The following is a 13,656-nucleotide window of genomic DNA, read 5'->3' on the forward strand; positions in this document are numbered from 1 at the left end:
GCCCTGCAAAAGGGGCTCTGTGGGGCTGCTCCTGGCAACTCCCCCCAGACAAAAGACCCTGGTGATGCCCTGGTGAGACCCCTTCTGCCCTTTCCTCTGCCAGTTGCAGGCACACCTTAAGCGCCTGACTCAGGCAGTTTTGGAGAGCCCTTCATGTGATGATGTAATTTTTGTGCTTGTCACTGAGTACACAAGAGCAAAACAAAGGTTCGTAAGGAGTTCATTCCTAGTTAGTTAATATTCAGTAAATCCTTTATTAGCCCTAAATAATCTGTTGACAAGAAAGAATGGAGCTGCAATTGGCTAATTGCTTGTACTTCCATTTTACTTTTGCACCACACAATATATAAAAGGTGGGTTCTGAAAGACAAAATAACTCCCTGTTAGAACCCAGAATAATTTTACAATGGAACCTCTGGGAGCAACAACTGTTTTCTTGCTGATTTGTGTCTCTTGCTTTCTTTTCCTTTCAGCATGGAGAAAGATGTCTGGAAATGGAAAGCTGCCGCCTGGCCCTGTTGCTTTTCCCATCATAGGGAACACGCTACAGCTGAGTACAAGGAACTTGCCCCAATCTATACATGAGGTAACGGGGGTTTCTCCTTATGCAGGGCTTTGGTTCAGTTGGACATTAAGCAGAGCCAGGGGAAAGAGAACTCTGAAATTTCTGGGGTTTGCGCAGTGGCTCAACTCCTCGTGTTTAAGGCTGAATATTTTTTCCACAGAAATATTTAGTCTTGAATGCTAGATACAACCTGTTTCTGGCAATATGTTATTTTTATGATAATGTGTCTTATTCACAGGTAAACCAGAATAGGGCCTCTCAGTTGTGCTGCAGCCTGTACAGGTTATCCTGCAGTGAGGAGTGTGGTCTGGTGGGTTAAGCAGGGAAATGGCAGACAGCAGCCTTGGGTTCTGGTCCCAGATCTGCAACTGATGCCACATAGGTGCCTGGGGAAACGACTGAAGTTCTTTGTGTATTTCCCACTTGTAAAATTGATCTAATGTTACTTGCCTTCTTTACAGGACTAAGGGTAAGGCTTAGGTTGTTGCTCTACTCTGTAAAGTTGACATACCCTCCCAGGTGGAGATCCAGAAAGGACAGTGATAGAAGAAGGGCACTCCTCCCCACACACACCCAGGGGTGAAATTGCCTGATGGGAGGACTCAGGCCCAGTGTTCTGGTGCACTTGCCTTTCCTTGGCAGCTGTTCCAGAGAGAGAGTGAGACTGACTCTGTATCCTAGTGGTTAGGTTGCTCACCCAGGATGTGGGAGACCCATGTTCCTTTTCCAATTATAATTCACTTATTGATACGCAATGGAACGGCTTCAACAAGAAAGTCCTTTTCCAGAATGACCCATAGTGTGGTGGTTTAGGCCTGGACACACTCGATGGAGAGAAGGGAGACCTGGTTTCAGATCCCTTCTTCACATCAGGTATGGGGGGGAATTAAACCCGGCTCTCCCACATCCCAGGTGACTACCATTCCCACTAAACTAACAGTGATGCGCTGGGGTTGGGGGGGTTCCTCCTCCTCCTCCTCTTCTTGCACCTGGTGTATGGAGTCTACTCTGTTAGGTGTGATTTAAGACCAGATGAGCTAGGGAGGGAACACTGCATTTGAGGATCCAGCCAGAGTTCGGGCATGTGTTAGGCACTGGCCATAAGGACTGAGGTAGCCATGTGCATGCCCAGCAATAGATGTTATAAGTGCCTCAGGCAATTCAGGGGTGGAAACTTAGGCACTGAGGGAGTTAAGGTGCCTAGAGGGTTAGCTGGGGGTTTTCAGGATCTACATTTTGCGTTTAGATGCCTATATCCCTTTTTGGGTGTAATCCTTACTGGCAGGAGAGCTCTCTCTTCAGTTCGTAATTTGATCCACTCTCATTCTTATTCTTAAGTGGATTTAGTAAAAATGTATTGGTCCTTTGTGTTAATCTTTTACAGCTCAGTGCGAAGTATGGCCCGGTTTTCACAATATACGTGGGTTCACTGCGGGTTGTGGTGCTGTATGGACAGGAGGCTGTGAAGGAAGCTCTGATTGATCAAGGGGACGAGTTCAGTGGAAGAGGAAAACTGGCACTGGCTGACAAGCTTGCCAAAGGAACAGGTACATTTCTAACAACTTCAGCATGTAGCGCTGATGTTCTCTGTATGTGGAGAACATGACTGAGAAGACAGCTCGTGTTTCACTTAGCCCTGTTCTTTGAAGGATACTAACTTTACCCACCTATTTATGTCCCAGTGTATTTCTTATTTTTACATGGTACCAGTATATGTACTTCGGTCTAATTACTGTGACAGTTTACACTGTGTTAGAGAACAAAATACAGCCATTGGGCATGGCCCCCAATGAAATTATTTTTCTTGTTCATAATTGCTATAAACAGGAATGAGATTAATATGTGGGATTTTGAGTTACGTACACATATCAATGTAATGTAATGTCTCCAGTAGAACACACATACAATAATGTTTGTGTTCACATTGAAACTTTCAATGACCAATATTTCCTTAGGTTAGAAATTTAGCAAATTTAGTCTCCTCCCCCCCCCTTCATTCCTGTCCTCCCTTTTCCAGGCATTATATTCAGCAATGGGGAGCGGTGGAAGCAGCTTCGCCGATTTGCCCTCACCACCTTGAGAAACTTTGGGATGGGGAAGAAAAGTGTTGAGGAAAGGATCCAGGAGGAAGCCCATTTTCTGGTGGAAAGGCTCAGAAGAACACACGGTGGGGAATTGCTGCATGTAATTTGGAAACTGAGTCAGCTAAAGACTCTTGTCGTCTTTTATTTTGTGATATTAACTTTGGTTCAAACACCTTATATGAGTTAGTTAAGGTGTTTAAACAAAGTTAGTGTCACAAAATAAAGAAACAAGATCTTAGCTGACTCTCAATTTCTGACATACATGTAGCAATCCTCACCGTGTTGTGTTTCTGAGCCTTTCCACCAGAAAACGGGCTTCCTCTTGGATTCGTTCCTCAACGCTTTTCTTCCCCATCCCAAAGTTTCTGAGGGTGGTGAGGCAAATCGGCAGAGCTGCTTCCACCGCTCCCCATTGCTGAAAATAATGCCTGGAAGAGGGAGGAGAACAGGAATGAAAGGAGGGCGTGGGTGGGGAGAAACTCAGTTTGCTAAATTTCTAACCTAAGAAACATTGTTATTGAAGTTCAACGTGAACGCAAACCTTATTATATGCGTGTTCCACTCGTACTACTATACACTGATATGTGTATAGTAACTCAAATCCCACACATTAATCTCATTGCTGTTTATAGCAATTATGAACAAGAAAAATAATTCCATTGGTTGCCTTGCCCAATGGCTGTATTTGTTCTCTAACACAGTGTAAACTGTCAAAGTAACTAGAGCAAAGTATATATACTGATACCATGTAAAAATAAGAAATACACTGGGACATAAATAGGTGGGTAAAGTTAGTACCTTCAAAGAACACAGCTAAGTGAAACGAGCTGTCTTCTCAGTCTATCTCCACATACAGAGAACATCACGCTACATGCCGAATTGTTAGAATGTACCTTCTCCTTTGATAACCTTGTCAGCCAGTGCCAGTTTCCTCTTCCACTGAACTCATCCGCTTGATCAATCAGAGCTTCCTTCACAGCCTCCTGTCCATACAGCACCACAACCCGCAGTGAGCCCAAGTATATTGTAAAAACCGGGCATACTTCACACTGAGCTGTAAAAATTAACACACAGGACCAATACATTTTACTATAGCTCTCAGAATAAGAATGAGTGTGGATCTAATTACAAACTGATGAACGAGCTCTCCTGCCACTTAGGGTTACACACAAAAAGGGTATAGGCACCTATATCCAAAATGTTGATCCTCAAAACCCCCAGCTAACCCTCTAGGGCAGCAGTTTAAGTTATTTGATCTTGCCCCCTTCTTTGTCTCTGTAGTCATTTATGGCCACTCCCACCCCAGAAGTACATATACCACCCCCTAGCTCTGAAGCAGGCAGGCAGAGCAGCCAGAAGCTGATGGCTCATGCCCACCTCTGAAGGCAGCCCATGCAGCAGCAGTACAGAAGTAAGGGTGGCAATGTGAACGGATATTCATCAATACAGTCATAAGATTAGCCCGCATTGGCACCTTACTTCTGTGCTGCTACTGCCACCCCGGAGCTAACAGCCAGAAGCCCAGCTTCCCGTGAGGATGGCAGGGGGGGGGCAGGAAGGAGATTCCCAAGTCCTGGTGCGAGTGCTCTGCTGTCAGCGCCGTGGCAGAGTTCAGTCTGTCCTGTATCTCCACTCAGGATGTGCAGGTCCGTTGGCACGAGCCCAGCCACCAAGACTGACAGCCAGAGCACACAGCTCACGCTCCCTTGACCCATTCCGATGCCTCCTTTGCAAGGTCTGCACATACAGTAACTCCTCACTTAATGTTGTAGTTATGTTCCTGAAAAATGCAGCTTTAAATATTAACCATGTTAACGATCCAATTTTCCCAAACATGTAATGTAAACACGGGGTTTAGAATCCAGGAAAATTTGGGGGGGCAGCACAAAGGCATTATAGACGGTACTGTATTTTCTGTGGTTGGAATGCCCCTTGCAGCAGCAGCAGCAGTTCTCTGAGAGAACAGGCACCGACTTGCAGGGGATGCTCCAGGCCGCCTCTTCCTTTCCCCACTCCACTCCCAGGCCCCTCTTCTCACCCTAATCATCTCTCTCTGGAGCAGCGGATCCCCTCTCTTCCCCCTCACCTTCTCCCGCGTTTGGCAGCACTTAGGACTTTCTGGGAAGGAGGAGAAGAGCAAAGATGCAGCGTTCCCTGCTCCTCCCTCCCGAAAGCCTAAGTGCCAACACGCTGTTTGGCATAGAGGAAGCGCTGGAAAGGGAGTGGGAGAGAGGAGAGAAGAGGAACTTGTGCAATGCCTCCCATGTAAAGTCGCTGCTCTTCCACAGAATCGTACAAGCAGTGGACAGAGCAGGCAGCCAATGACGTTATAAGGGAGCATTGCGCACTTTAAACAAGCATGTTCCCTAACTGAGCAGCGACTTAACTTTGAAACGTTAAGCAGGAGGACATTAAGTGAGGAGTTACTGTAGTTTGAGAACTGCACCTTAGTGGGAATGGTACTCACCTCGGATATGGGAGAACTGGGTTTAACTCTCCCCTGGCCATACGATGTGAAAGAAGGGATCTGAAAACTGGTCTCTCTTCTCTTTAGAGAAGCGCCTAAATCACTGCGGTGGGTCGTTTGGAGCAGGGCTCTCTCAGTCTTTCTGTTGAAACCATTCCATTGCATATGAATAGCTGACAGTCACTGGAAACAAAACTTGGGTCTCCACATCTGGGTGAGCAACCTAACACTAGGATACAGAGTCAGTCTCACTCTTTCTGTAGCCCAATGGCTATGTACTTGCACAATACAGCAACAGGGTAGCCTTACCCTTGTCCTGTGAAGAAGCAAGGTATCATTAGATTAATTTTACAAATGGGAAACACACAAAGAACTTCAGTATTTCCCCAGCACATACGCATCATTGCAGACCTGGACCAGAACCCAAAGCTGCTATCTGCCATTCCCTGCTTAACCCACCAGACCACACTCCTCACTGCAGATACCTGTACAGGCGCAGCACATACTGAGAGGCCCTATTCTGGTTTACCTGTGAATAAGACACATTATCATAAAATAACATATGCCAGACAGGTTGTATCTAGCATTCAAGATTAACTATTTCTGTGAAAAACATTCAGTCTAACGTGAGGGTGACCACTTTGCAAACCCAGAAATCAGATTCTCTTTCCCCAGGCTCTGCTTAAGCCCACGTGAGCCAAGCCCTGCATAAGGAGAAAGCCCCCTTACTCTGTATAGATTGAGGCAAGTTCCTCGTATCTCGCTGCAGCGTGTTCCCTATGATGGAAAGCAACAGGGCCAGGTGGCAGCTTCCCACTTCCAGACACTTTCTCCATGCGGGAAGGAAGAAGGCAAGAGACCAAACTGCCAGGAAAACAGTTGTTGCTCCCAGAGGTTCCATGGCAGAGTGTAGCGATTATTCTGGTTCTAACAGGAGGTTACTTTGTACTTCAGAACCCACCTTTTATATTTTGTATGGTGGAAAAAGTACAATTGCAAGTGCAACCAATTGCCAACAGACTCTCAGTTCTTCTGGTCAACAACCCTAAATATGGTCTAAAAAGGTTACTGAATAACTCCTTTGAATCTTTGTTTGCATATATCTGTGTTTGCCCCTGTTTGTACACGCTGACAGAGCACAAAAATTAATCTAAAGTGAACGCCTCTAAGATTGCGCAAGCTTCCATGAAATCATGTCCTGTGACTGTTGTACTGTCCCTGAACGGCTTGGTGCCATTGGAACATACATACATACTGTGGGATTGCCTTTCATGCTGTTATACAGGTTTGAGACTAAGGCTGGATGAACAGCATACAGCTGAGATTAAGTGGGCTGGTTTGCACCTCCCTCCTTCCCTGCCAGCTCCTCTATGAGGCTGGCCTTGCCCTTGTTGCCCCCTGCCTCCATTCCATGGACAACCTGTGGCAATGAGTGTGAAGACTGAAGAGTCTGAAGTGCCACTGTATGAGACAGTGCTAAGTGCCCAGGCGAAGGACTGCAACTGCCAGGGTGGAGGGGCAGAACCATCACCACCAGGGTCCTTCTTCGGGGAAGGCGAAGCAGCCCCACCGCACCCTGGCAGCCAGGACAGAGAGAATAAAGCCCAGCATTCATAGATTTATAGACTTAAGGTCAGAAGGACCCATTATGATCATCTAGACTGACTTCCTGCACAATGCAGGCCACACAGAATCTCACCCACCATTCCTGGAACGACCCCTGACCTATGTCGTAGTTATTGAAGTCATCAAATCATGGTTTAAATACCTCAAGATGCAGAGAACTCCAGCAAGTGACCAGTGCCCTATGTGCAGAGGAAGGCGAAACCTCCAGGGCCTCTGCCAATCTGCCCTGGAAGAAAATCCTTTCCCAACCCCAAATATGGCTATCAGTTAAACCCTGAGCATGTGACCAAGACTCACCAGCCGCACCCAGGAAAAGAATTCTTCTGTAGTAATCAGTCCCATCCCATCTAAACATCCCCTCCCCTTTACTTGCTAATAATCAAAGATTAATTAATTGCCAAATTAGGCTATCCATTATACCATCCCCTCCATAAACTTATCAAGTTTAGTCTTGAAGCCAATATGTCTTTTGCCCCCACTACTTGCCCTTGGAAGGCTGTTCCAGAACTTCACTCTCTGATGGTTAGAAACGCTTCGTCTTTTCAAGTCTAAAACTTCCTGATGGCCAGTTACATCCATTTGTCTTGTGTCCACATTGGTACACGTTAAATAATTCCTCTCCCTCCCTGGTATTTATCCCTCTGTATATTTAATAGAGAGCAATCATACTCTCCTCAGCCTTCTTTTGGCTAGGCTAAAAAGCCAAGCTCCTGAGTCTTCCTTGCATAAGACAGGTTTTCCATTCCTCGGATCATCTATAGCCGTCTCTGAACCTGTTCCAGTCTGAATTCATGCTCTTAAACATGGGAGACCAGAACCACACACAGTTATCCAGTGCCTTGTATAACGGTACTAAACACCTCCTTATCTTTAGTGGAAATACCTTACCTAATGCATCCTAAAACCGCATTAGCTTTTTTCATGGCCACTATATTGGCGGCTCATGTCATCCTGTGATCAATGAGTACTCCAAGGTCCTTCTCCTCTCTGTTACTTTCAACTAGGGTGACCAAGACAGCAAGTGTGAAAAATCGGGATGGGGTTGGGGGGTAAGAAGAGCCTATATAAAAAGACCCAAAATCTGGGACTGTCCCTATAAATCGACATCTAGTACCCTACTCCACGATGTGTGCCCAATTATAACCAAAATTTTGGTATTAAATCCCTAAATGCATGACCTACACTTTTCACCATTAAATTTTCCTATTACTTTACTTCAGTTTCAAGGTCATCCAGATCTTCCTTATGATATCCCGGTCTTTCTCGTCTTACATACCTGCCAGCTTTGTATCATCCGCAAACTTTTATTAGCACATTCCCACTTTTGTGCCAAGGTCAGTAATAAAAAGATTATAACATTGGTTCAAAAACGATCCCTGAGGAACTCCACTAGTAACCTCCTCCAGCCTGACAGTTCACCTTTCGTATGACCCATTGAGTCTCCCCTTTAACCAGTTCCTTATACACCTTTAATTTTCATACTGATCCCGTCTTTTCCAATTTAACTAATAAGTCCATGTGGAACTATATTCAAATGCCTTACTGGAATTGAGGTAAATTAGATCCACTGCATTTCCTTTGTCTAAAAAATCTGTTACCTCTCAAAGAGGAGATCAGGTTGGTTTGGCCGATCTACCTTTTATAAATCATGTTGTATTTGTCCCAATTACATTACCTCAATGTCCTCTACTTTCTCCTTCAAAATTTTTCCAAGACCTTGCATACTACAGATGTAAAACTAACTGCCTATAGTTACTCGCATCACCTTTCTCCCTTTCTTAAAGTAGGAAGCTTGGTAGCAATTCTCCAGTCATACAGTACAACCCCTCAGTTTACTGATTCATTAATTCTGCTAATGGGCTTGCAATTTTATGTGGCAGTTCTTTAATATCTTGGATGAAGATTATCTGGGCCCTCGATTTCATCCAAGTTTGTTCAAGTTTTGCGTCTATCTTGGATGTGGCATATTCTCTCCATATCCTCATTCCATATTGTATCTACCATGATCTCTAAGTTCCTCATAAAGACTGAGCAAAGTATTTGGTTAGACGTTGGGCCATGCCTAGATTATCCTTAACCCCACTCCATCCTCGAGTTGTAGCGGTCCCACTTCTTCTTTGTTTTCTTCTTATTTATACGGCTATGACCTTTTACTATTGGTTTTAATTCCCTTTGCAGGTCCAACTCTACATGGCTTTGCCTTTCTCACTTATCCCTACATGTTCTGACCTCAATAAGGTAGCTTTCCTTGCTGATCCCTCCATCTTCCACTCCTGGAGCTTCCGGCTTTTCTTAATCACCTCTCTGAGATGCTTGCTCATCCAGCTAGTCCACAACATCTGCCTTGAACTTTTTCCCTTCTTGGGATGCAGGCTTTTGATAGTTCTGCAACTTTGCTTGAAGTATTCCAGCCTCCTCTGCCTTTAGATCCCCAAGTTCTTCAGTCCAATCCAATTCCCTAACTAATTTCCTTAATTCTTTAAGTTAGCCTTTTGAAATCAAAACCTAGTCCCAGATCTATTTTGTTTATCCTTCCATCTAGTTTGAACTGAATTAGTCATGATCACTTGAAACAAGGTTGTCCCTTCCATTTATTCCATGAGGTCTTCACTACTCACCAAACTAATCTAGTGCATCTTTTTGGTCCTCAACTGCTGTGAAAGAATCCAGCAGCTATCGCACCAAAAAAATCGGACCTATATTATACTAGCACTTTGCTTCTCAGTCCATATCTGGGAAGTTAAAGTCTCCCATGATCACACAATTCCCATTAGTGTTTATGTCATTAAAACATTAATGAGGCTCAATCCATATCCAATCATATCCCGGCGGTCGTAGCACACCCCAAGCACTCTCTCAGGATCTAGTAGTTTCTTTCCCAATCTGATTTTGGCCCAGACAGTCTCTGTCTTATCATTCCATACCTTCTTATTTCTTTACAGTTTACCTCATCATGATATACAATGCTACTCCACCACCTTTGCCTTTATCTGTTCTTTCCTAAATAGCACATATCCTTCAATACCTGGACTCCAGTCTTGACTACTATATCCACCATGTTTCTGTTATCCCTATAATATCTGGTGTGTCACTTCCTGCAACCATAGCTCTAGTTCTCCGATTTTGTATCTTGGCTCCTCGCATTAGTGTAAAAACATTAATTTTTGCTGTTTGGCTTCACTCACTTCTTTACCGGTTAGCACAAACGTTCTAGGCCCACCCAGTATCACCTGTTAAGACTGGTATCTACCTACTCTTCCTCCGTACGGTCCATTCTCCTGACCATGGCTGTATCCTTCTTGCTTGTTTTCTTCCCTCTCAACTGTTAATGCCGGCATGGGAGATTACCTGGAACTCCCAACCATTCTCCCCACAAATTCCTAGTATTTAAAGCTCTCTTAATCAGTTGTTCTGCGAGCCTCATCCTGATAGTCCATTTTCCCTCCTACTCAGGTGAAGTCATCGATGAGCAACAGTCCTCTGTCCATGATGTTCCAGTGACCATACATCCAAAGCCCTTCTTTATAGCACCACTGCTGAAGCTATCTGGTGATCACCATAATTTGGCACCACCTTTGTTGCCTTCTTAGGAATAGGCGAATCCCACTGAAGATCATGAGCCTCGATTTCCTTAAGTGTCTTCCGCAGTCTGGCATAGTCTCCTTGACGTTTCAGCGGAATCTAGCCGCTTATCATTTTTCCACATGTAAGGACAATAAGCAGAGTTCTTTCTGCTCCCTTAGATCCTTTTCAGCCTCAGTCCACCCCATATCTTAGCACTGGGCAGACAGCAACACCCTTCTGTTCTCCGGCATTGCCACAGGGCCTGCAGCAGCAGCCAAGGAAGGTGAGTTCCATCAGAACACTGGAGGTGAGACCCCCCGACTCCATCAGGCATTCACCCCTAGTCCATGGGAGGAGAATATTTTCTCACTATCACTAATCCTTTCTGGTTGTCTCTACCAGCAGGGTGCTTTAATTCGCTAAAGGTAATCTCTCCGGGGTGAATTCACCCCCTACTCCGCTGCTGGCGTGTTGAGAGACAGCAGGGGGTGAGGTGAGACTCCCAGTGTGGATAGAACTCGAGAGGAAACCCTGTTTCCAGGAATTCAAGGGGATGTTTTTGGCTCTAACGCCCAGGTCGGTTCTGGCCCGTGGGTACACTAGAGTCCCGCTTCTCGCCTCACTTTTCACTGTGGCTTGGTCAATGGAGAGCTCTGTTGAAAATGCCGTGATATAACTTGGGATGGCCAATGTTGACAAGCCTTCTAGCTGAGAGCTTTGACTGTGCCAAATGACAGAACTTCCCTTGGGAGCAATTCACTGTCTGTTAGAACTCCTTTTCCAGATTTGTTGTATCAGATTCAGCCAAAATTTTACTGATGGGCTGTGTTCTTCTCATTGACTAATCAAGGCTGTGCCTTCCAGTTGATTGCGTTAAACCTTCCATTATGTGTAAATCAACATACCAGATTCTCAGACTACACGCAACTGAGATGTTACATAAAGGATCCAGGGAGGGGAAGCAATATATGTACATTAATCACAGACCTTCTAAAATGTCAGCCCAAATTCTTTGAGTTGTTTCAGGTGTTCCATTCCTGCCCCACGCCAGTCATTTGTGTTGCTGCGAAGTCTACCATATCACGAGTCAGACGCACCATATTTGATCAGGATCGACTTTTCATTTTGCAGGAGTTTAGCAACCAAAGCCTGCACAAGGAATCGCGCCAGGTATTCAGGAACTGATATTCAAAAATGACACTTAAGGGGGTGCCTCCAGCTTTAGCATCCAATATCAAATGTTCCTTTGACCCATCTCATGTACCAGAAATGCTTGAATACAGGGGCACTCCCAAACATGAGCTAATACCAAGGGAGTTACATTTTCCAACGCAGGCAGCATTTGTGAGGCCAATTACATTAGCCTATGAGGGATCATTATTCAAAAAGTGATTTTGCGTGACATAAATGTATCTCATGTTATTAGTTGCTTTTTAACATTAGATCCAATTGCGATCCATTGGATTTGATTGTCGTGTATCCCAAATATCTTTCCAGCAACTCTCAAATTATCAATCCGATTGGCAGAGATATTGAGGCCAGAAAATCATACAAGCATACCTCTGCCAAGTAAATCGAGGAGTTTCTCCAAAATAACAAAAAAAATTTGGATCTTCTAAGAGCTCCCAAGACATCCAAACCAACATATTGCAAGTAATACTTTAACTGGAGCTCTTTCCATGCTACGAGCAGGGCAAGCCAATGTTGTATGAAAGATCTTACATTGGTTTGAAACTTGATCAAATTGGCAATTAGCATCTTCAGAGCAGCCATATCAGATCTCAAGAGCAGTACTAATTCCATATGGATGGGTTCATTCCATAGGGTCCCGCTTGCGAGGGAGTGGGCAGATTTTTGAGGTATTTTTCTGTTTGAAGACAACTTGATAACACTATCTTCTTGCCATCTTTACAGGAGCATTGCTGAATTTTTTATGAAAACCCAGTCCATCTTTCTGGCCAATTGTTTGCTTGGTTAAAGCACCTTCATTGAACACGTCCAATGGACATCATTTTGAAGAGTCGCTCTTTCATTGCTGCTTCTCCTGATAGCGCTCCTTTTTTTCCTCTGCAGTTTCAGTGTAAGCCTCCTTAGTAGCTAAACTTCGGGAATTTTCACAAATCAGTGCTCTTGGGCAACCTCCTGAGTGGCTTGGGGCAAGGGCCTGTGTGTCTGTCCTACATCAAAACAAAATCTTACCAGCTCCAACCACTTAGCTAGCATTTTGGGACAAATTCAGAATAGTTTCTCTATTCCCTCAGGACACTCACAATTCTATATGACAGTGTCATGAGTGATTTAGAGTCAATTAGCTTGGTCTTCATGTTCTTGTAACTTGTAATGTGTTCTCTTTAAAATATCTTCCACTCCAGAAATTTCTGGGTCTGCTTCACCCATTGATTGGACAGGCTTGTTGGTTGCACTCTGAATCTCAGTCGTGGCGGGCCTGGAGGATGGAAAACTATGATTTTAAAGAGTATGTTGGCCACTGCTCTCACTACACCTCAGCTGTGCTCCATCAGGCTCACACACCATTGTGTTTGTTGAAAGGCTGGGAGGCAGATCTGCTTCATGTTTTTGGTGCTTTCAGATTGTGGAGAGAAGATGCAGAGTAAGGCGAGTGGGGTTTCTTAGTCAGGCACAATATTCTATGGAGCTGGGGTGATGGGGATTAGGTCGATGTTGGAGATTCCCTGTGGGATGGTTTGGAGCTGAAGCACTTCATCACCATTTACAACACCCTCTGCTGTTCAGTTTTCTTTTCTCTGAATACTCATCAGTTTGCTATATCATCCTCACTAAAAGTGTTGAGTTGGGAGTGATCTAACATGAGTCGTCCAGAAGCCATCTAGGTTCCCTGCTCTTACCACTCCTACCTCATGTTGTCTCTGGGTACACAGAGCCCCACACAATTACTCCAGCTTTTGCCTCTGCAGCTATATTGCTAACTCAGACCAATTGCATATCTCCCAACCACTTACCGGTATTTTGGGCGTCTTTCCTCCTAGTGTGTTAGTTTGTAATGTCCTCAAATGAAGAGGAATGGCACTTAGAGGTAAACTCCGAACGAGCCCGTTTTCCTCCTCTCAAGTGACTTTGCACTGTGCGCGGGTGGTTCCCTTGACAAGCTCCGCAAGGACGTAACAGCTGCTACACGGGACAATAAGGTAATAGACAACCCAGCGAGTGGCGACACACCCGGAATCAGCAACGAACCGGAGGGGGTTTACTGGAACAGGAAAATAGATCAGGGAGGGCCAGTGGCTCAGTTACTGAAAATAATTTAACATTTATAAATAGTCACCCCCCATGCGCACAACCTCATCCCACTGCCTCCCATCTCTCTCTTT

The 13,656-nt window shown here is 44.8% G+C and overlaps 1 protein-coding gene across 1 annotated transcript in view; it reads left to right on the forward strand.

The window, feature by feature from the left end:
- Positions 1 to 406: 406 nt before the first annotated feature.
- LOC116831254 (cytochrome P450 2H2-like) overlaps positions 407 to 13,656 on the forward strand; it is a 44,367-nt gene continuing 31,117 nt past the window's right edge. The window contains exons 1-3 of the mRNA XM_075073054.1: positions 407 to 586; positions 1,950 to 2,112; positions 2,583 to 2,749. Of these exons, the coding sequence (XP_074929155.1) occupies positions 407 to 586; positions 1,950 to 2,112; positions 2,583 to 2,749 (510 nt within the window). The remainder of the gene's footprint in view (positions 587 to 1,949; positions 2,113 to 2,582; positions 2,750 to 13,656) is intronic.

This window comes from Chelonoidis abingdonii, chromosome 16 (assembly GCF_003597395.2).
Source record: "Chelonoidis abingdonii isolate Lonesome George chromosome 16, CheloAbing_2.0, whole genome shotgun sequence".
In the NCBI taxonomy this organism is placed as follows: Eukaryota; Metazoa; Chordata; order Testudines; family Testudinidae; genus Chelonoidis; species Chelonoidis abingdonii.